The sequence below is a fragment of the Aspergillus neoniger genome (assembly GCF_003184625.1).
Source record: "Aspergillus neoniger CBS 115656 unplaced genomic scaffold BO87scaffold_7, whole genome shotgun sequence".
In the NCBI taxonomy this organism is placed as follows: domain Eukaryota; kingdom Fungi; phylum Ascomycota; class Eurotiomycetes; order Eurotiales; family Aspergillaceae; genus Aspergillus; species Aspergillus neoniger.
The window spans coordinates 549,650-570,137 of NW_020291135.1; the positions used below are offsets into that span (position 1 = coordinate 549,650).

At 50.5% G+C, this 20,488-nt stretch overlaps 8 protein-coding genes and 1 non-coding gene across 9 annotated transcripts; 4 read left to right on the top strand and 5 right to left on the bottom strand.

Annotated features, from left to right (window-relative positions):
- Positions 1-319: 319 nt before the first annotated feature.
- BO87DRAFT_t104 lies at positions 320-391 on the bottom strand. The gene has a single exon. It is a non-coding gene; the product is annotated as a tRNA-Arg (tRNA).
- A 278-nt stretch (positions 392-669) lies between these two features.
- BO87DRAFT_423403 (uncharacterized protein) lies at positions 670-1,535 on the bottom strand (the record flags this gene model as incomplete). The annotated part of the gene is made up of 2 exons (XM_025627166.1): positions 670-1,290; positions 1,362-1,535. The coding sequence occupies 2 exons, from the start codon at positions 1,533-1,535 to the stop codon at positions 670-672; spliced, it is 795 nt and encodes a 264-aa protein (XP_025482558.1).
- Positions 1,536-2,609: 1,074 nt separating this feature from the next.
- BO87DRAFT_456782 (uncharacterized protein) lies at positions 2,610-3,355 on the top strand (the record flags this gene model as incomplete). The annotated part of the gene is made up of 2 exons (XM_025628750.1): positions 2,610-2,887; positions 2,977-3,355. Exons 1-2 carry the CDS (start codon positions 2,766-2,768, stop codon positions 3,353-3,355), a joined length of 501 nt encoding a protein of 166 aa, XP_025482559.1. The 5' UTR covers positions 2,610-2,765.
- A 223-nt stretch (positions 3,356-3,578) lies between these two features.
- On the bottom strand, positions 3,579-5,702 carry BO87DRAFT_353405 (putative endosomal sorting complex protein TSG101). The gene is made up of 4 exons (XM_025621235.1): positions 5,616-5,702; positions 5,455-5,563; positions 5,153-5,391; positions 3,579-5,097 (listed from the first exon to the last, which is right to left on the bottom strand). The coding sequence occupies exons 1-4, from the start codon at positions 5,667-5,669 to the stop codon at positions 3,751-3,753; spliced, it is 1,749 nt and encodes a 582-aa protein (XP_025482560.1). The 5' UTR covers positions 5,670-5,702; the 3' UTR covers positions 3,579-3,750.
- Positions 5,703-7,249: 1,547 nt separating this feature from the next.
- preB (alpha-factor pheromone receptor STE2) lies at positions 7,250-8,450 on the top strand (the record flags this gene model as incomplete). The annotated part of the gene is made up of 2 exons (XM_025628476.1): positions 7,250-7,991; positions 8,053-8,450. 2 exons carry the CDS (start codon positions 7,250-7,252, stop codon positions 8,448-8,450), a joined length of 1,140 nt encoding a protein of 379 aa, XP_025482561.1.
- Positions 8,451-8,871: 421 nt separating this feature from the next.
- Positions 8,872-11,276, bottom strand: sly1 (syntaxin-binding protein; the record flags this gene model as incomplete). The annotated part of the gene is made up of 4 exons (XM_025621236.1): positions 8,872-10,449; positions 10,504-10,886; positions 10,957-11,173; positions 11,237-11,276. 4 exons carry the CDS (start codon positions 11,274-11,276, stop codon positions 8,972-8,974), a joined length of 2,118 nt encoding a protein of 705 aa, XP_025482562.1. The 3' UTR covers positions 8,872-8,971.
- Positions 11,277-12,584: 1,308 nt separating this feature from the next.
- Positions 12,585-17,426, top strand: BO87DRAFT_220913 (uncharacterized protein). Its single transcript, XM_025618689.1, has 10 exons — positions 12,585-13,620; positions 13,670-13,845; positions 13,906-14,081; positions 14,132-14,642; positions 15,050-15,152; positions 15,211-15,755; positions 15,810-16,195; positions 16,253-16,494; positions 16,547-17,137; positions 17,190-17,426. The coding sequence occupies exons 1-10, from the start codon at positions 12,955-12,957 to the stop codon at positions 17,280-17,282; spliced, it is 3,489 nt and encodes a 1,162-aa protein (XP_025482563.1). The 5' UTR covers positions 12,585-12,954; the 3' UTR covers positions 17,283-17,426.
- A 469-nt stretch (positions 17,427-17,895) lies between these two features.
- Positions 17,896-19,111, top strand: BO87DRAFT_353414 (DUF218 domain protein; the record flags this gene model as incomplete). Its single annotated transcript, XM_025621237.1, has 4 exons — positions 17,896-18,099; positions 18,195-18,302; positions 18,446-18,497; positions 18,590-19,111. The coding sequence occupies exons 1-4, from the start codon at positions 18,002-18,004 to the stop codon at positions 19,109-19,111; spliced, it is 780 nt and encodes a 259-aa protein (XP_025482564.1). The 5' UTR covers positions 17,896-18,001.
- Positions 19,112-19,127: 16 nt separating this feature from the next.
- Positions 19,128-20,419, bottom strand: BO87DRAFT_413817 (spindle checkpoint protein MAD2). The gene is made up of 8 exons (XM_025626597.1): positions 20,295-20,419; positions 20,219-20,244; positions 20,132-20,157; positions 20,042-20,080; positions 19,960-19,988; positions 19,764-19,909; positions 19,641-19,714; positions 19,128-19,580 (listed from the first exon to the last, which is right to left on the bottom strand). Exons 1-8 carry the CDS (start codon positions 20,341-20,343, stop codon positions 19,289-19,291), a joined length of 681 nt encoding a protein of 226 aa, XP_025482565.1. The 5' UTR covers positions 20,344-20,419; the 3' UTR covers positions 19,128-19,288.
- Between the last annotated feature and the right edge of the window lie 69 nt (positions 20,420-20,488).

A 20,488-nucleotide genomic window follows, 5' to 3' on the forward strand; every position in this document is an offset into this window, starting at 1 on the left:
CCACAGCCTTTAAGTATCTGGCCCCAAACCGAAATGTTCAGCCAGCTCATAGATCTAGCTATACCCTAACCGTAGGCCTTATAATAGCCAATGTTTACTCAAGGGGGCAGGGAATATGCAGGAGGATTGAAGGATCGCACGAATGTCTTGCCTCAACCAAAAGTTTAAGTGCGGATTATGAGACCAAAGAGTTACTATGCACTCTAACCTAAGGATTTTATGCCAAAACAATGAATGACCTTGGTTGATTTGTTAATTCATACTGGGGTGAGAAGGGGATAAAAAGATTCCTTGGGAAATGGGTGGCGGCAAAAAAGTATGACCTACGCAGGACTCGAACCTGCAATCTCTTGATCCGTAGTCAAGCGCCTTACCATTGGGCCAGCAGGCCAGCAGATATATTTTGCTAGATTTTTATGGTTTTATTAACCAAAGCATCTGGTAGCGCTAAGGACAAGCTAGTTGAGACTAAGCCATTGTATGGCTACTACCTTTAGGGTCCAGATAATAGAGCTCTCTAAATATCTCTATGTTATAGTGTATGGTATGTTTTGTGGGTGAAGTGAACATCACGAAGAAGACTAAGCATTAAAAGGGCAATCCATTTGGACATCCTCTCTAGCTATCTTTACAGTATCTACCAGGTCATCACTTGAAAATCTACCACCTTTACAAACCCTTCCCCCCTCTCTCAAGTCTCACCTGAGCGATGAATTCTCGGCTGGGCTTAAGGTCTTCCATATTGAAGAGCTCAATGTACCGACGCGCCGGCATTTCAAGACCCTCAACTATGTGGCTGTTCGGCTGTCCACCATCACCCATCTGTTTCAGCCGGAACACATTCCATTCCCAGGGGGTGAGGTGATCATCAGGCAATCCATCTGGATGACTTTTTGCCTGGTTGAAAATTGTCTCAAAAAACCGTGGCTTTGAGAGAATCTGAACGGGATACGTCCTGCTCTTCCAATGCCCCAGTTGCGGCAAGCGAGGGTCCGTAACAACCATGTAATTCCGGTCCTCAGGCCGTGGAACACTCAGTCCAGGATCAGGCAGCTTTGGATCAATACCAGACTTCTTGTGCAATTTGAGCGACTCACACCAAAATGGAGGGATACCTTGTGGGCCATGATCAAGGTGGAAGTGATAGGGCGCCGGTGATGACGCTTCTTCAGTCAGAGCATCGTTCTCCCAGTCGCAATTCTCGTCTCCATTGCAGGGCTCGAGGCCGTTGGTACGGAGAGCTTCGGCTGCTTCGTGTACTTTTGCGTCGGCGACAATGAGGGTGGTTCCCTGTAGAGTTGTGTTACTATCTTTCCTTCTTCTTGAATGTTAGCATAGCAGGGTATGGGTGAAGAACTTACCAGCCTGACGGGAATCTCGACGCCGTAGCTTTCCAAAGCGACCTCTCCAATGAAAGCACAGGGTATTCTGGCCTTTTGCAGCCAGATAGTAACCGCTTCAGCTGACTTCATCCCATTCTTAGCTGGCTCCATCTCGAACCAGGGCACTTGCGATGAGGGATTTGTGGAAGCCATTTTTAGATCGCAGTCATTTATCTGTAAAGCATCTGCATATTCTCTTTCGTGGATGTTGAGGGTCTTTTATGGTTACACAAGATCGGTGGTCTTCAAAGTATATTGTTTCTGTCTTTCTTGCTTTTTGCTCTACACCGGAGATTTGCTGGCAATTCTTATTCTCGTCGGGCATGATCCGAACCTTTGAGTGGATGTCTGGCATGATGAAGACAAGGGGCTATTCCCCTAAACGTCCATCATGTCGGTACTTCACGTGGTGGATCAATACTGTTTAGCTGTAGTTGATGGTGTGGTGATAGAACCTTGAATGCACCAACAGAGTATCTTCATTAACAGAGCCGAGGTTCACACGATCCAAGGTACCAACTGCTGTGCATTCTGGGCAGCTTCCTTGAATTCTGTCGAACAATGGGAGGTGTATCTTTGGTCATTCCTTTGTTGGTGGTTTATAAACTCAGAAAGTAGCAGTATGTCTCACACGGTGGATGACAAGGAGTCCTGAGGACAAAGTGATCGGAGTATAGCCCTATCTGCCCATCATTGAACATGGGCAACCACCGACAAACAAAGAATAGCCAGAAAGTCACATATTGTCAAACATTTATTGCCTGCCAGATCCTAGGGTAGTATCCACCTACCCAGACATACAAGATTCGAGATCTACCGCGAAGCTTCACTACTACCTGAAGATTGCGAGCCACATCTCAATCCAATGACCATTTCCAGACCTGAAGTAAAGTAACATCCCAACTTAACATTTAAATTCTACGCCCACTCAAATCTAGCCCGTTTCACCCTATTTCTATCTCCCATCCACAATAGGTTACACCCGTCCACTCTATACCCAAAAAGCATAGGGCACAATCCAACTCTAAAAATGAGTCTCAAACTAAAAGCCCAGACTACGCTTCAGAAGTTCCCCTAAGTATGCAGATCCCTCAATCTTAGCCCGGGCCCTTCTCCACGACGATCCTATCCGTTTATTCCCCTCACACATCGGATCTCGGTCCAAGTTGAACCAGTTCCCATGCATATGATGGTGTGCCCCTGCACCCTAACTGTCCCTGTCCCAGTCAGTCCCAACCCATTCCGTCCCATATACTATTATCTACTACTACGCTTCACCCTCCAGTAGTACATCTCTTTCTACTACTTCCTCCAACCTCACTCACCATCAAAACCAACAATATCCCCCAAAAAAATACTAATAACAAAAATAACACCACCAAAATGCGCCTCTCCTCCCTCTTCCTCCTCCCCACCCTCCTAGCCACCACAGCCATATGTGCCCCGGAACCCATCCCCAATGTGAACCTCAACGACAACAACCTCGTCGCTCTCGCGCAAGCCTTGTTCGTGCCTTCCATTCTCCCAATACTCTAACCAAACCAAAACAATCCCACATTATCAATGCACATTTACTAATACTAATCTCATACAGAAAACCCTCCCTCCCATCACAAACCCAACCACCTCCCAACCTAGAGAGCGTATCCCCTCCACCACACGCCGTCGTGCACCAAGTCATCACAGCCGTTCCTCCCACAGCGCTCGCGCAGCTCTTCGTGCCCGCGAAGCGCGTCGCCATGGCGAGTGAGTTCAGCGCTGGGAATACCCCCGAGTGGTATAAGGCGCTGCCGACGGATGTGCAGAGTTACTTTGCTGAGGTGAAGATGCAGATTGCGGCGACGGGGGTGGGGGAGGCGAAGGCTGCGGAGGAGACGAAGTCGAGTGGTGGTAGTAGTGTTTCTGCTGAGGTGAGGGGGTGGATGCTTGGGTTGGTTGGTGCTGTTGCTGTTGTTGGGGGGGTTGTGGTTTAGGGTTTTGGTTTGAAGTACCAGCATGGGGTTACTGGGGGAGGGGGGTGGGGGGTGTGTTGGTTGGAGATTGTATAGGCATAGTGGAATTTGGTGGAATGGGGGTTGGAATTAATGGTTGTGGGGATGACTTACTGTCGGGTAGTTGTGTCGAATGTTATGGATTTGAAAACGTTTGGTCATTGGGTTTTTCTAATTCTAGCTGATTATCTTGCTTCTGTTTCCTGATTGTTGAAAATCGTACGGAATAGTGCTCTTGCACCTTGCTATTTCAAACCAACTACGGACGCCAAGCTATGTACATTGTCTGGCCAACATGTATCGACCTTGTGGGTATCTATTTACAGATCCGTCTACATGGGTCTCGCAATCAAAAGAGTGATCCCATCATCATAACATCAATGCACTTCCAATCCCATGCCTTTGCCTATCTTCCGTATCAATGCCCGTTTCAAGAACGCTTCACGCGCAAGACCACGCGTGTGACGTGACCAGGTCTCAACACCAATGACACCCTTAACCAGCGCAGCTTGAAGGGCGTAGATGGCCTGCTGGATACCGCGTTCCTCCGCAACCAAGTCGTACAATTGTTTGCCGACAACAGTCGGGGCGACGAGAACTTCGTCGATCGGTGGAAGACCCGACGCAACGGGATCTGTGCTCGATGACGGGGCTGAAGATGATATACGGCTTTGCGCATCGGCGATGACGCCATCTGCGCGCATGAGAGATTGCTGCAGGGTTGTGGTGTTTGATTGAAGAGTCGCATTGAGTGTGTTGAGCGACGATACTTCGCCTTGAAGAGTGGCAATTGCCGCATGCAGCGAGTGGGATTGAGAAATCAAGGATTGAGCGGCAGTCTCGGACTGTGCGACATTTGCTTGCAGTGTTTCTGCTAGAGTCTTGGAAACAGCGCGTAGTAGGCCGTCCTTCTCAGGATTCGGTGGGATTGGGGGCGCCGGGCCGGTGGGTGCGAACGAGGGAAGCTCGAGCTCAAACGGAGAGGTGAGAAGATCTTGCGTCTCTGCCTTGGGACGTGGAGCTTGTTGCTGCGCTTGCTGAAGTCCAGCATGAGGTGACGGTTGGGGTGGGACTTGCTGTGGCGGAGGTCTCTGATAGACTGTAGGAGGGGCTTGTTGTACGGGGTAGTAAGTATTCTGTTGCGGAAGCCCACGACCCGAATCTTCTGGACGAGTAACGTGGGTACCATTCAATGGCCGGAACTGCGCTGGCCCAGCCTGGTATGCCGGTGTCGACTGGGATACGTGTTGCGGCTGTTGGGGCAAATGATACTGCCCGGATGCCATTGCAGGTGCTTGGCTGCGCTCCGGTGGGTACTGTGGCCTGTTCATAGGACTGCCCATGCTTGCCTGTGGTTGCATCTGTAGCCGCCTAGAATCATGCTCCTTCGGTGGCAGTGGGGGTAGCGGAGGGGGAGACGAGTATCGCGCTGATGACGGAGTACTCTGTGGTTGTGGCTCAGGTGTTTGCCCAGGTTTCGGGGGCGGCGGCGGTGGCACCTGAGCAGTTACCTGCGGGGAGGCATTCGGAGCGCTATGGATAGGCGAGGGCCGATTGATTGTGGTATCGAGCTCCGGAGGCAGAGGGGGTAGAGGAGGTGCTTGTGTCTGTACCTGCGCTGGCGGCGGTCGCGGCTGCACAGGCTGTTGTTGTTTATATTTCACCGGCGGCTCCTTGGCGAAAACCTCACGAAGTATCATTAAGAAATCAATCAAAGATGATCGCTAAGCTTGGGTGTCAGCGATATGACATGCGCATTGCGACTGCACGATGACTAACCTCCCATGCCTCAGCCCAGTGTGCCAGGTAGTGATGGTACACCCTCCCTTCCAGAGTGACATGCTGACCCACACGAACAGCCATGTCTTGTGTTGGTGTAACATAAACCAATGGTGGTTCCCTGGGGTATGTGTTGGGGATCCATAGCGTAATGGGGAACTTGTAAACAGTGCCGCGGAACGTCACAGGCAACGTGCCGGTCAGTTGGAGGAGGAGGGCGGAGAAACCATTTTCGTATGCTAGAAGTCGAGGGAAAGACGCGGTCAGCAAGAGCGCAGTAAGGTCGCAGAACAGTGGCATACTATAAACTTCAGTCCTGGGGCCCAGCGAAGGGTATTGACCGAGCACGTTGGCTACATCATAGTAGGTGCGATTGGGGTCCTGGTAGGTTTGTCGGGGATCGTAGTGGTCCTATCCCTTGTCAGTGGAAGATTGTAGGGGCGCGTGTTCAGTGATTATCTACCCTGATAAGGACACTGTACAGCCAGTTAAGCGTCCTTTGCGGCACAGCAGCCATGATGGAGGGGGCGAAGGCGCATGATGGGGAAAGTGGGATGGCGGAGTTGGAGTTGGAGTGGGAATGGGAGCTAGACTAACTGGGCATTGTTGGTGCCTCGCAGCCTCGCTCCACCGCCGCGGCAGTTCCCCGCAACTTCTCCCGCTGACATCTTGATCTCTAACATCACCTTGTCAATATTCAATCATTCTTGAAATCTATATCCTAGCGAAAATAAACTCTTTTGGGATGTTTTGGTGACTTAGGAATTGTGCAGGGTCAACGGATGAAGAGTAGAGTGTAGTAAGAAGTTTAGTGCTGTGGCTGGAAGTGGAAGATATAAAAAGGATAGGGTACTAAGCTGCGTAGCACTAAATGGCGTGTGGCATCACAAGCATCATTCTCTCGGTTATCATGAACAAAACATGGTACTTGTATCCTACTAGCAGTACCAAAGACTTTCCGTCACCTCACAGTCATGCATAACTTCACTAGTACCTACAGGCCGAAGTTTTATCTGCTGCTACAAAGTCGGTTCTGCCTCCCCGTACTGACTCGCCCCTATCGTGTGGCATTCCATTACCCCCAACCCCCAAACCAATAGTATAGTAATGGTGTTAGCTGGGGGCCTGGAATTGACATGAGTCTGGAAGCTCTCCAGACACTTGATTTTAGGTGACCTCATTGCTAGGCACTCATAGGCGATGGCGCAAAACCGACTAGATTTCTGATGATATTACGACTACCAATAGCTTGATGGGAATCCCCAAAACACCCGACAATTTCGCGAGAGATACGTATAGCCAACCATTTAGCTTTGGGCCAAGGTGTTTCAGCCCGAACGCATTCTATATGGAATAACACATAAGCAGGCTATCCAAAGGACTAAGGCCTATTTACTCCAGGAAACCATTGCGCTGCTCAGGACATACAATATGAGAGCGGCGGGTTCTCATTCCCAGCTCCTGGATCGGATGAAATACACACCCCATGATACATAGTAGCTAGACGAATGCACAGATACAAGAATATTGATCCAGTCCAACAGACCCGAATATTCTCATGGACAAATATTTTACTAGAGGTAAGAGGTGAATACATGTCTGTACGTGATTAGTGTTGATCAACAATCTAGTCTTCCATCAGGGGGTCCCCCTTTCCACTTGCCATTGTTCTTTGAAATGAACTTGATATTGTTTGTCTTACATTTAACATTTTCACAAACACCTTCTGGAGCTTATTGCTCAATGCGGTGAAGATTGGCATTGTTTAGGGTTGGTATCCACTTTGTTCCATCATAGTATTGTTGCTCTCATATCAGCTCCATCCTACATATTGTCTGTTTCGGTGTTGCAAGACAATATGCAGCACCGCAAGATGCCTTGGCACGATGAATGTACAGCCATGGCTTCTAAGTTGGAAGATAGAATTGGCCGTATTGCCCGAACACCTGTTATACCCCTTCGATGGTCTATACAAGTCGTCTTCTCAACCTCCCATTTTCCTCCGTCGAAGGAACCTGTCCAACTTAGCAACTCGTCATACTTGATCCTTACGTTGCAGAGCATATAGATCATACTTGCTACAATCTAACAGCCACAATGGCCTCATTGGATCCTTTTACCCAGAACGTCACCTTCCATACTGGCGATGGGACTCCATTCGAGGTGAACGTGCAGGACATTGACACCTTCTTGCAGTACTGCATCCAGATCTGCACCAACTATGGCGTTCAGCTTGGAGCTTCCATCGTGCTCTTCGTCATCCTCCTGCTCCTGACCAGACCTGAGAAGCGCAGCTCCAGCGTCTTCATCCTCAATTGCGCTGCCCTGCTCTCCAACGTCGGCCGTCTCTTCTGTCAAATCGTGTATTTCACTACCGACTTCGTGAGAGTGTATGCCTACTTCTCCGGAGACTTCTCTCAAGTGCCAACCTCTGCATACGCCAACTCCGTCATCGCAGTGGTATTCTACACCATCCTCGTGATATGCATCGAGGCCTCGCTCGTCCTGCAGGTCCAGGTCATCTGCGCGAACCTCGGTCGTGTATACCGACAGATCCTCTTCTCACTGTCCATCGTGATTGCACTGATCCCAGTCGGATTCCGTATGGGCATGATGGTCGAGAACGCCATAACAATCATGGCAGCCGAAAGCAGCATCCATCTCGTTTGGCTTCAGAGTGCAGAGAACATCACCGCCACAATCAGCATCTGCTTCTTCTGCGCCATCTTCGTTGGAAAGCTCGGATTCGCCATTCGTCAGCGACGCAGACTCGGTGTGCGGGACTTTGGCCCGATGAAGGTCATCTTCGTTATGGGCTGCCAGACTCTGGTCATTCCAGGTATGTGAAACCTCCCCCACCCTTTCTTACCATAATCCTTCTAACTGAGCCCCGTCCATAGCCATCTTCTCAATCATCCACTACATCGCCGCCGTCCCAGCCCTATCCTCCAACGTCGTCACCCTAGTGACCATCTCCCTCCCTCTCTCCTCCATCTGGGCCGGCGTCACTTTGACTAAAGCCTCCACTGGCGCTGGATCTAGCCCTGCCACCGGCTCCGGATCTGGTTCGTCAGGCCGCAATCTCTGGAACGTGCTCTCCTTTCCTGTCTTGGACAGTAGAAACACTACCAGTATAACCACTTCCTCAATGCCAACTATGAATCCAGTTTCAACCTGCTACGCCGATAATGGTTCCTCCAAGCAGCTCAAGCAGCAGACTAATACCGGGGAAGTCGGCATCACAGTTGAACATGAGATCTCGGTGCAGAGCTTCAAGAGGGAAAAGGATATGGTTTGAACTGGATCATCGATACTGATTCGAAGGGACTTGTTCGTTCTCCTGGGGGTGTGAAACCTGGGTATGGTGGTTGTGGTCAACTTGTTTCTCAGGACTGCTCGTTTCAATTATGGTTTTCTTTTGTGACTGAATCCTAAATTGTTGCAATGCACCGCGCATCAGTGACTTTTATTTCGTTTGTTTAATGCTTATTACCGTGTTTATTGGCATGATAAGTAGTTTTATTGCGGCGGCCGATTAAACTGGCATTTAATGGAATTTATATTGTTTGTTACATGGGACAAATTCACTTTAGGTAGGGTTAGCTGGTACTAGTAGGTGTATTGTCCAGTAGTATCCGACAGCGACTTTACCCTTGTTATAGTGTATCTCTCGTGGAAACGCCACGCTTACGATGGGATTTGACATAGGGATCATCACCATAAGCGTTTCAATTAGCTATACTAAGTACTATACGTTGAAGGCAAATACTATTTGCGACCGCTCCTCTCACAATACCGCCCAGCTGCGTCAGAACATGCTCAGCCCTCCCTGCCCAACTTCGCCAAAGATTCCGTAAGGAAGTCTCTGGCGTTCATCAGATCCGTGCTGCCGTAAACAACCCTCCGCTTCGGCGCCCCATGCACCCCACGGTTGGCGGCCCCGGCACCGTCGGCGCCTGGTTGTCCGCTTGTCCGGCTAACCCAGTCCTGCAGGTTGCCATATTCGTCCATGCTGCCGCCACCGACGGTGAAGACAATCGCTTCGTTGAAAGCCTGTCGGCGCTGGCCGAAGGTGGCGCTCATGCCGGGCCCGGAGCTGTTCAGGCTCTGTCCTTGGGCGTTGCGCGACGCCGAGGCCGGAGGCATGGCGCCTCGGGCGTTGGCGCTGCGGGGGTCGAAGTAGAGGTAGCTTTCTGTCTTGGCGATAGCGGAGCTGGAGGCGGAGGTTGGGTCCATAATAGATTCGGTGATCTTGGTCAGGGTCAGATCCTTGTTGGCGGGCAGGAAATTCTTGACGCCAGAAATGAGGGAGTCGAAGTTGGCGCCGAGGGCTCCAGAGGTGATGCGGTCAGTCAGTTGGTTGGAGAGAGAGGAGAAGCCGCGGAAGAGGTTAGAGGACTGTTGGTTGGGAGCGGCTGTTGCGGTAGTCATCATGGTCATGCGCGTTATTTCTCGGACCTGTCTGACATAGGCGATGGGGGTTACATCCGTGACGCCGATGCGAGTTAGGGCCTCTTCAAATTGGGTCATCTCTGAGCGGGAAACCTCTGTTTCAGTGCTCAGGAACCAGATGATGAAAAGACGGAGCTTGTCTAGGGGTTCGTTGCCTTTGCTGGAGTCATTGATGAGTTCCATGATCTGGGCCTTGGTTTGCTTGGTGATGTTTTCTTCCAGTTCGAAGAAGTTATCCAGCTGGCGGTCTTTGATTCCCTTGAGCAGGGCGGTCGCAATGTTCATGTGCATGTCAAGAATCGCCTTGCGCTCCCGAAGTTCTGGAAGGAGTGTGATGGCAGCCTTGAGATGCTGTGCAGAGGCGCTGGTGTCGTTCTGTAGATCTTCAATCGAGGAAGCGCCGGTCTTCTTTGTGATCTCAGTGGCGTCCTCCTTGTAACGTGTAAGCTCCGCATCGATGTCTTCCGCGACCTGAGGAAATGGCGCGCCGGCATTACGCTTCCAGAAGAAGTCGTTGCTATTCAAGTCATATGCTTTCTTTGTCACGGCCTTCGCAGGGTTTGCTTCATCGGTGGACTCCACGGTGATTCGATTGAGGCGCATCTGTAGAACGTCCTGCACCAGAGACTGGTACGTCCACGAGTGGGAAAGCATAGGCACTAAATCCACGTTTCGATCGACAATAATCAAAACGGGTCGCGATGAGGGAACTCCAGGCGTGTTCTTCTTGTTTGAAAATAAATTGTCTTTCGAGTTAAGGATGTGATCGCGTAGCTTGCGGTCCAGCTTTGTTGCTATTAACTCTGCCGCGCCGCCCTTAGGACACCGGATAATGGGGATAGCACCTGTTCGTATTCACCCGTCAGTTAAGGAAAAAAGGACTATGTCGATTGACCTACCCATTGTGACGCTGACGCTGAACAACCCGCTTACAATCCTATCTACAATCGCATCCAGATCATCGTCGCTGGTTTGCGCACTGTTGATCTTCCAGTATGCATCGTTTCCTAGCCCCAAGCTGAAAAGGTCCGGCTCAGCCACGATGAAGTTCAGATACTGGTCATAAACTTGTGCGACATGCTCTGCGGTTCCGGTTGTCGCTATCTGAGACGCAAAGTCTTCGAGGAGGGGTCTGGGTACGGAGGAGAGGAAGTTGACGTAGGCGGGAGAGTAAAGACCGCGAGAAAGGTCGTTTGTGATCGCTTCGACGTTAGAAGGTGTAGGTTCGACGAGGTAAACAACAGGAACGTCGGGAATTGGGTATCGTGTGGAATTGATATTTCTGGCGCAGGTCGTTAGCTACGTCACGTACGCAGAGCGATCGATTTAGGGGCCTGGACCAGGGTCCGTACAGATGAATTGTGACTCCCCAAGCTCTGAGGTCATTGACTCGCAGCACGCTGCTGATGACATCTCTTCCCATATTATCAAACACCAGGACCTTCCAGATAGGATCGCCATCCTCGTTCAGTACCGGGGTGGAAATGAGGCCCTGCGCGGACGCATCGTGGTGGGCGTCTTCCGCGGGTTGAGGTTCATGGTTCAAGTTGAGAATCTTGTGAATGGAGGCTGAGATTGAGTTAGGAGATTATGAGGATCTGCACAAATCCAATACGGACAGCAGAAACCTACCGACCTGACGGTCCCTCAAAGACGTTTGTTGCGAGGCCATAGTAGTTCGAATTAAGCTGGACTTGCTTTCACCCCGGATGGTTATCACGATTACCTGGAATGGCCAAGATTCATGACATGTGGTGAGGGGACAGGGGCAAGGAGATCAAGCGATGCGATAGTGAATTCCGGGGAGAAAAAACAGCAATAGCTTTAAACTCCGCTGGAGATAGATAATATGATAGAGAGGAATTACCCACTCATCAGTCTGTAACTACACACACTCCACCTGGCATCCTGAGAAGCTCCCGCAATTGATGAGGAGATGACATAAGCTCCCGCCCAGCCAATCTGGGCACTGCGATCATGTGCCTCACGCTAGGTCGGAAGAGGCGTAGCTCATTTCAGGCGTGGCCCAACCGAGCGCCGCCCGGCTTTTTCAGTCTCACGACAACCAGCACTACCAACCACCCTCCCTCTCCCCCCATCCCTATCCCTTCCACCCTTCCTCGTAAAGCAAATGACTATGCTGCTAAGCTGCAGTCCCGAGTGGTTCTTTGTATAACACCTTTTCTTATCATCTTTTAAGACAGAATAAGAAGAAAAGGTCCACCCAGGACAGGCAGTACGAGTGACTTTTTGCCTCAGCTGCTTTTGCAACCAAAAGAAAAAGACAGGAGAAAGTGAGGCTGGCAGGAAAGAAGAGTGACAAGGACAAGGATACAAACACAAGGCTTTTATTTGTTTAAAAGGATTGCTTGGGAAAGCCGGAGAAGGACAGAAACAGAAGAAGGAGAGCAGGCTCTTCAGGAAGCCAAAGATTATCTTACGTCTATTATACGGAGTACTTGGCTGGTGTATTCGAAAGAGTTGATCCAGCTTTTTTTTTGCGGCGTGGACAACCTTGTTCTAATCTGCCTAAAAAAGAAAGAAAGAGGAGAGAGAGCTCTGAGAGGAGAGGCTGCACACTGGGGATATCGCGCAACGTGACGTGACATTAAGGATATCAGGCACAGCCAAAGCCGAAAAGTCTGGTGCCATTGCTTCCCTCTCTGACTTACTCCGAGAGCTCAGGTGTGGTTCCCTTCCCCCCCTCCGCTGCCTCCGAATAGGAGACAATTTCACGGAACTGGAAAGCGGGAAAAGCAGCGGGCGCCGACCATTTGCCACCCTCCATTCGGCACCTCATCGGTTCTCTACTACTACTACAGTACTTACCTACCCTATTTGCACTACGGAGTACTACTTACTACACCTACACTACTACTACTCTACTATCTCTTGGCTATCTCGGTCTTGGTCCAGTCTTGATCCACTATCGACGTATCAGCGATCCCTTAGGCTGACAAACACGGTCGGGACGATTGATTCGCCCAGAGAGCTCTTGACCTAATATCCGGCTCCATTGGGAAGGTTTACTGCGCCGCCGTTACGCGTGACGGGAGAGCCAATCAACGCGCGAGTCGGCGAGTCCTCCCCACCAGGGGAATCGCGCCCAAACTCCGACCAAATCCAGAGCGGCATTGGCTCTTGTCCCAATTGAGCCTGGTCTCTCCCACACCTACACCACCAACCCCGGCACGTGGATGCATGTGACTTATACTACATTTGGCCGTGCACCCGCTTTACTGCCTTAGTACCTTGACTCCACCCGCCGCTACCCACGACTATCATATACTTCTTCTCGACCTACATATTCTCCCAGGATCGAGGGTCCGTGGGTTTCTAGAAAGCGGGGGATGAACGGGAGTATGGAGCAGTCACCGCCGCAAAATATCATGCCCGGTCTGCACCGTGCACCAGTAGACCCCGGCTCGTTGCCGCCCGAATACTGGAACAGCTTTGAGCCTCTGTATACCAACCCCGACCCCCCACATCAACATTCGCACCCATCCCAGCCACCGCAGCTTCAGCAGATTCAGCCGGCACCGCCGCAACAGCAACATGCGACGCCAATGGGGATTAGCTGGGATCACCCAATGTTCAGTCAAACTCCCCAAACTCGGAGTCCTCTGCCCACACCCCAGGAACAGAACCATGGCATCTATACGTCGGCAAGCCCCCAATCATGGCGGACCACTCCTTTGCAATCCCAGCAAATAATTCATCCCACGCCGCAGACGTTTTCCATGAACCAACAGTATCGTCAGGCGCAATTTCCTCATGCGCAACCGGCGTTTGATTCACAGCCACTCCCCTCGTCCGACAATTCGCACTTCCAGTCATACACCTTTCCCCGTGGCTACTATCCTCCTCAGAATCTCTCGGTGCCAGATGTATTTCCTCAGTCTCACTCTCCTCGGCCTGCTCAAGCACAAGCCCAGCCAACACAATATCGGTCCGATTCTCATCAGCACCAAGTCCCTCAATATTCTCTTCCTGCGGGCTATCCGGAGGGGAACACGGTATGATTCATTGAACCATTTACTTACGTTAATTGCTGACTCTCACTAGCATATCCCGATCAATTTCGCTGCCGGATACGGGCAGTCGACTCCCACTGTTTCTGAGCAGACCATCAATCCACAGTTTCTGAACTCACCGCAACAAGCTGCTAGCCAGCAAGTATCCCTCCAGAATAATCTGCTATACATGAATCCTGCGGACTTCGAGCGTCCTGAAGATCCAAAGTAGGTTCCGATAAACGGGCTGGTCCTCTTAATAATCGCATGCGTCCTGACTGTTTATAGGTTGTACTCTTTCTTCCGGGATGACTTGCAAGTTCCACAAATTCTGGGTCAGGGTCAAGGTCAGGGACAGCCACAGCCACAGCATACACCCCAGCCTCAGCCTCGACCTCAGCCCATTGCACGTAACCAACCAATCGCCCCAACCACGCAATATGAGTTCATCGTGCCCTTGAATGGTAAAATTCACTCCACCCCATAGTTGCGCCACATTCACTCACCAGACCAGGTCAAGATACAGTCACCCCCGTCGCACCAGTTAAAGCAACAAAACCTAAGAAGCAACCCAGCGTGAAGAAACAACCACAGCCCAAGAAGCCCACCATGAAAGGGGGAAGCAAGAAGCTGGATGGACAGTCGGCCTCGAGTTCAGAATCAGATAGCTCTGATGAGTCAGATCTTGAGATCGAGGAGCCTGAAGAAGTATCCCCACTACCACCCACTCGTCCTAGCGAACCCGAGGCTGCCGCGCGGTATGACGCGCTCAAAGCTGTGTGGTCTCCACGTAATAGGCACCCCAATGTTGACAAGGTCAAGAGTGCACTGGTTGCGTTCAAAGATGTTGTCAAAGCCGTAAGAGATTCGTGGAAGGAAAGCAGCCAAGCCATGAAGGTGGCAGAAAACAAGGGTGATAATGACAAAGCAGCGCAACTAAAGAAGAATGTGGTCCTTCAGCGGCGGCTTATGGACGTCGTCGTCAGCACCACCCAGGAGCAAGGCCACCCAACCATCGTCGAGAAGTATGTCCTTTCTCTACTGTCTTCCCTTTCCTTCCCACATCTGGCATGTCCTCGTGGCCATAGAAGTCTGAAACGAATTGAGAGCCTCTCCCATGTAATCTACCTAGTGTGGGCTTTGGCATATAAAAATGTGCTTATAAGTAAGGGTGCATATATGCTCTTCATCCGAGGACTAAACATACCTAGCTGTGTGTCCTCAAGCACGAGGCAAATGAGGATAGAATGCCCATCCTGGATCAGACAAGCAATCTCCTGCCGTCATTGTACAGGTGCCCAAAGGGTGTTCCGTTGTGGTGTCACCCTTCGGAGCGTGAACTTTGTTAGCCTGCGGATGCCTTGCATCTGCTTATTGATATTTTCACGTTCATTTGCTAGATTGTGCCGGACGCTGACGTATGTGTTTCCAGGTTGGGTGAACATCCAATGGCTGTAGCTGCCCTGTATTCATTCTTGCTGGATCGTCACCAGGCTTCTGATATTGACGGTACTCTGACTGTGAATATACTCAAGGTAAATTAAAAAGCGGCTTTGGAACCTCTTGTTGAATCAGGACTGACCTTCACTGTAGTTGCTTTCCAGATTCGTGACAATGGATGAAGATGTTCTTCAGAAAACGAACGTTGCCAAATTACTGCCTAGATTCGTCAAAAAGGGCGGACCGGCAGTGAAAGAGCTGGCTCAAAAGATCATGGACAATGCCGCTGCCTCAACGAAACGGAAACTAGAAGCGGGTAAATCCGCTTCGAAGGACGGTTCGCCTAAACCTTCAGTGGCTGACGGCCCCGTCCCAGATGGACGTGGTGGTGAGGGCACTGGATCTAAGAGGCCCAGAGAAGGTGAAGGGAATGGGCAACCAGCAACCAAGCGAATGGTTGTCCCTGCACACCCCAAACCGGCAGCAAAACCAAACAGCACTGTGGTTTCTGGTGTCAGCAAACGCCCGCAGGAGGTAGGACAAGATAGCAAACCAGCTGCAGCTAATGCAGCCCGCCCCAAGGCCAACATAATTGCACCGAAACCTACCAGCCTGTTTGGTAGTTTGAGCTCGGCCTCTAAAAGACCTGGAACATCAAACGCAGAGCGAGCGGCCGCGGCGGCCGCAGCGAAAGCAAGGTGCGTGTCATTTCATTATCTTTCTGCTAGTTTGATGGCTAACATAATGAGCAGTAACCCTGCGGAAAAGAAGGAACCCCCGCCCCCAAGGCCTACTTTCTCATTCGGGGATTTGATGGCAGATTTGAACAAGCAAAAGGATCCTGCTCCTGTACAGCCTGCGGAGGATAGACCCCCCGAGACCGAAGAAGAACGGAAGAAGAGGTTGCGTAAAGAGGCACGCCGGAAGTTGCGTGTCACATGGAAGCCTGATGCGTCACTTACGGAAGTTCGTCTATTCACGCATGACCCTGAAGAAGAACTCGGTCCTGGCGATCACCTGGGAGATGTCAAGGGTGAAGGCAGTGTGCTAAAACTTCACCGAGACCTCGACGAGCTTGAGGAGGAAGATGACGGTGGCATCCGTGAAGAGCAATTGTTCGACTACGATGAGCCTTCGGGTAGGTCGTTGAATTTTGTGATGTTGTCGTTTTGTGTCTGGATACTAACCGACTCAGAAATTGACAACGGCGACATCGCACCCGACGATCGCGCGAGAAACTACATCAAGCGCGGTGGCACTGCTGAGCCGACTAGTCCTGAAAAGAGTGCTCAGGAGCATCGGGAGGCCACGACGCTTATGGTCTTCTATACCTCGCCAGCAGACGTACCGTCGACACCAAAGGAACCTCCCCCAGCGGAAGCGGAAGACACCGCCCCCGAAGTTGTTTCCTTTGGGGAACTACCGGACCATGTCAAGGTATGTTCCGTTTCCCATTCTTGCATTCGACGTCTTCTGACAACCGTGCTAGGCCCGACAAGATCGATACTTCGCGATGGTGAACCCTAAGCCAGCACCAGCTCCCCAGAGCGCACCGAACGCGCCATTCGATATCTCGAATTTACTCAAGATCATCCAAAGCGCGCCTCAGCAACAATCTACTCCACCACTAGCTCAACCCCAAGTCGCCCAAGCACCCATGTCCGATCTTGAGCGAACCTTCAGCATGTTCCGCCAGCAGCAGCAGCAGCAGCCGCCCCCGCCTCCGCAGGCACCATTGCTGCAAATGCCCCAGTTCCCACCGGCTTCTCAGCCCCAAGCTACTCAGGGTGTAGATTTCCAGGGACTTTTGTCGATCTTCAATGCTCAAAAGCAGATGCAACCTGCACCCATTGTACCGCAGGTCCAGCCATCCCAACCTAGCATCGCTCCTAATCTGGCCGCTATTATTTCCCAATTAACTAGTCAAAACCAATCAGCTGCGGCCAATGGGCATCCGCCGCCAGGCCACTACGAGGATCCGGAGCGGAAGCGTATACGTGAAACCGGCGGATATGACGGAAACGACGATGAAAGGTTCAATTCCAAACGAAGCAGATCAAATGAGCCGAACAAGAAGCATGTAAGTGCCCCTCACTTTGCATTGTTTTACTCCAATGCTAATATAACTCTAGCCCAAAGCAGGATTGGTTCCTTGTCGGTACTGGCGAGAAGGCAAGTGCCGCAAAGGTGACGAATGCACGTTCCGCCATGATCCCTTGGACTGACGCTTCTCTTTCTCTTCTCCTGATACCCCTCTTGGTTCTCCTTCATTTATACATTTCTGTAATTTCACATTCTCGCATTTTTATATCACCTTACCATTGTACATTTGCCTTGCATGTGTTGCATTGTCAATCAACGGTGTCCCAACCTTTCCTTATGTTGGCAGAATTTTCATAGCGTCACGCATCTCATTTCGGAGCATACCATATGTGGAGTATCTAAGGTGTTGCGTGAGGATTACGATTATATGTCTTATTCTCTCTATCGGCTACACGTTTCTGAGTGTGTTGATGCTGTGTCTGGCGTTCAGGGTGTGTGGCTGCTCAAGAACGAGCAGACTAGCATGTACATTAATAGTGATCAACCGTGGCAAGGGTTTATCTGCCGCCGAAACAACCAGCGACCATATTTCCTTTGTTCAATTCTTTCCTCCCTGTAGCTTTAAGCTTAACAGAGATAATCAATGTATCCAATGATGTTATCCTCGTGTCTCTTACGCATTAACATTGATAGCAATATCGATAACCCGCTTAGGTAATCCCATAAACATGTCAGTACAGTACTAGTTAAACACCTCCATCCACATTAATCAACAATCACCATCACAAACAACGCCTCAACTTTGGGAACACTACATCAACACATTTCCTATAAATATACCCCACACCCCTCTCACACTCCACACATTCCCCTTATACCCAGCCCATAACTCCAACCCATAATGCCAAACCAACAACCCCACTACACCCACCTAATCATCGTCTGCTGCCACGCCATATACACCGGCGGGCCTACAAACGGTCAATCCGAAGATGAATGGTACGCAGCCGACTTCATGATCCCACCACTAGATCCTACTGATATGATGAATGTTCAATGTATAATTAATTGTCTGATGCTAATTACGGGAACAGGATCATAGAACCCTTCCAAAAGGGCGAAACACCCACGTTCACGAACCACGTCAAGGCTGGATTACGGACTTTGGCTGATGATCCGGATGCCTTGTTGGTGTTTTCGGGGTACGTATGATGCTTATTACTTGTCTGGATGGTTCTGCTTGTGCTATGTTTGGTTGAACTAGGGCGGGGGACGTGGTTGTATGGTTATACATAATGTTGTATTGTGTTGGTTGACTTGTTTGCTGATGTATGGCTAAATATAGAGGACCTACGAAGAAAGGACGCACGGATCTTGCGGAGGGGGTATCGTATCTTGTAAGTTACCAGTTCCGATTCATATCTATTATGTCTATCTCTTCTCCCCCGTGACATGACAAGGACCGGTTGTCACTAATACACAACGCCAGAACCTCGCCAAAGACAACAACTACTTTGGTTTCGCTCCACGGATAGACCCCGCGCAAGTGGTCGCTGAGACCTACGCTACAGATTCATATCAGAACGTCTTGTTCTCAATGCTCCGGTATAGACTGTGCACAGGTGTTTATCCGTGCCGGGTGACTGTTGTAACGCATGAGTTTAAAGGGAAGCGGTTTGTAGAGTGTCATTTTCCGGCCTTGGGCCTCTCCAGCTCTGCATCTACGGTTGTTGGGATCAATCCGCCCGAGGAGGTGACGCCGTTGGCTTCCCTTGTGGCTGGGGAGGAGAAAAGTGGGATTGGGTTGTGGAGGAGTGATAGATATGGGGTGCAGAGGGAGTTAGCGGGGAAGAGGGTTAAGCGTGGGTGGAGGGCCGGGATGGAGGATGGGGTGTTTGTGAATGTGGGTTTGGAGGCTGTTGTGGAGGAGTTGGTGAGGTGGGATGGAGAGGAGAACGGAAATGAAAGGTTTCCTAGAATGGAGGAGTTGCCTTGGTGGGGACAGGTGTAATAATGTAATAATGCAGATAGATTCGTTAGTCATTGGTAGATAGCAATCATGCTGGTTGTGAGAAAATAGATGTAGAATACACAGTGATGAAAAGATGCCCGAAATGCTCCCGAATACAGATCCCGCCCTCTCTTCCGTAACGCCTCCGTTTAAACACCTGATGATGCGGAGCAGTGACTAGTCGGCAAGACGATAGCTGACGAGTGTCTCTACGCGGTGGTTGTTGGTGCTGAAGCTCCGGAGCTGCACCTTCTCTGCATTCTTGATTTCTTTGGCGTCGCTGTCGCCCCATTCTACGGGGACCTCGGAGTCGGCATCGGCGTATACCAGAACGTTGAATGTGCAGTCGCCATCCAGGACGGGCAGGAATGTGACTGATGCGGTGATCTGGCGGAAGATAGCCTGGATCTCGTCTTGGATTTCCTTCTCTGTTTTCTCGACGGTGGCAGCGGCTTGGGGATCCTTATCACTGTAGAAGGCGAGGCCTGGTTAGCGGGGTGGAGTAGGGGGTATAGTGGTAGAAACCTACCCAGGAGCTGCGTTCTCCTTGTCGCCAGTAGTGCGGGATGATTGGCTCTTGGAATGCTTTCCGAAGATTTGCACCTGATACCTCGTTAGTCCTGTACACGGTGAGAGGACACAACTTGCGTACATCAAACTGCCATCTTTCCACGTGTTCACCAGTTTCCTTGTCCGTGATGACAATAACAAGCTTAGAGATCTTGCCACCCGTCATCCATTTGTTCAATTGCGACATTATCTTCTTGATGTAAGCTTTGACCTGGTCGTCGGCGGTAACTACTATTGGTTAACAAGGCAACTCCAGTAGCAGGTTCGTAGTGACAAACCCAGCATGTTGAGACCATATTTCTTGACACTTGGTAAAACTTGGTTAGTCTGCTTCCATAATAGCAGGCGTACGGCACTCACGTCGTGAAATCCTCTGGAGGGTAGACTCCTCTCTGGAAGCTGGAAGACATTAGATGGGCACTTCCGTGCGAAGATTGGCAATAAACCTACAGAATCGAGTTGATGGAGTATTCAAACTAGGCTCATTAGTATTTTTTTTTTTTTGGATTGAATCTGAGACAAAAAAGAAAAACTCACGAATTCGGCCACCAGCTTCGCCGATCCTGCTTGTGTATAAGCTTCTGCTCATATCTCACAGACTATTAATTCGTACCTTTCAAGGAAAGCTTGTGGACCTTGGACTTATCCTTAGTAGCGGACATGATGGCTGTGAGAGTTCCCGGAATTGAAGTGTTGACGACAAGCTGCTCAGCGTAAAGGGTTGCATGCGAGGGGAAAGAGGGAAGCTTTGTTTATCGAGACAGTCACCGCGGCAATCTGACTGACCGCCCGCCGGCCTGGTCTCCG

What these genes read in the sequence shown, in the direction of transcription:
- BO87DRAFT_353405 (XM_025621235.1), bottom strand. Translation starts at nt 5,669, where the DNA reads ATGGCTGCTGTGCCGCAAAGGACGCTTAACTGGCTGTACAGTGTCCTT. An exon ending in CCCCAGGACTGAAGTTTATA is followed by an intron (nt 5,392 to 5,454) that starts GTATGCCACTGT and finishes CTCGACTTCTAG; the next exon opens with CATACGAAAATGGTTTCTCC. An exon ending in ACTGGGCTGAGGCATGGGAG is followed by an intron (nt 5,098 to 5,152) that starts GTTAGTCATCGT and finishes ACCCAAGCTTAG; the next exon opens with CGATCATCTTTGATTGATTT.
- BO87DRAFT_220913 (XM_025618689.1), top strand. Translation starts at nt 12,955, where the DNA reads ATGAACGGGAGTATGGAGCAGTCACCGCCGCAAAATATCATGCCCGGT. An exon ending in TGACTGTGAATATACTCAAG is followed by an intron (nt 15,153 to 15,210) that starts GTAAATTAAAAA and finishes CCTTCACTGTAG; the next exon opens with TTGCTTTCCAGATTCGTGAC. An exon ending in GCGGCCGCAGCGAAAGCAAG is followed by an intron (nt 15,756 to 15,809) that starts GTGCGTGTCATT and finishes CATAATGAGCAG; the next exon opens with TAACCCTGCGGAAAAGAAGG.
- BO87DRAFT_413817 (XM_025626597.1), bottom strand. Translation starts at nt 20,343, where the DNA reads ATGTCCGCTACTAAGGATAAGTCCAAGGTCCACAAGCTTTCCTTGAAA. An exon ending in TACTCCATCAACTCGATTCT is followed by an intron (nt 20,081 to 20,131) that starts GTAGGTTTATTG and finishes AATGTCTTCCAG; the next exon opens with CTTCCAGAGAGGAGTCTACC. An exon ending in CCTCCAGAGGATTTCACGAC is followed by an intron (nt 19,989 to 20,041) that starts GTGAGTGCCGTA and finishes AGTTTTACCAAG; the next exon opens with TGTCAAGAAATATGGTCTCA.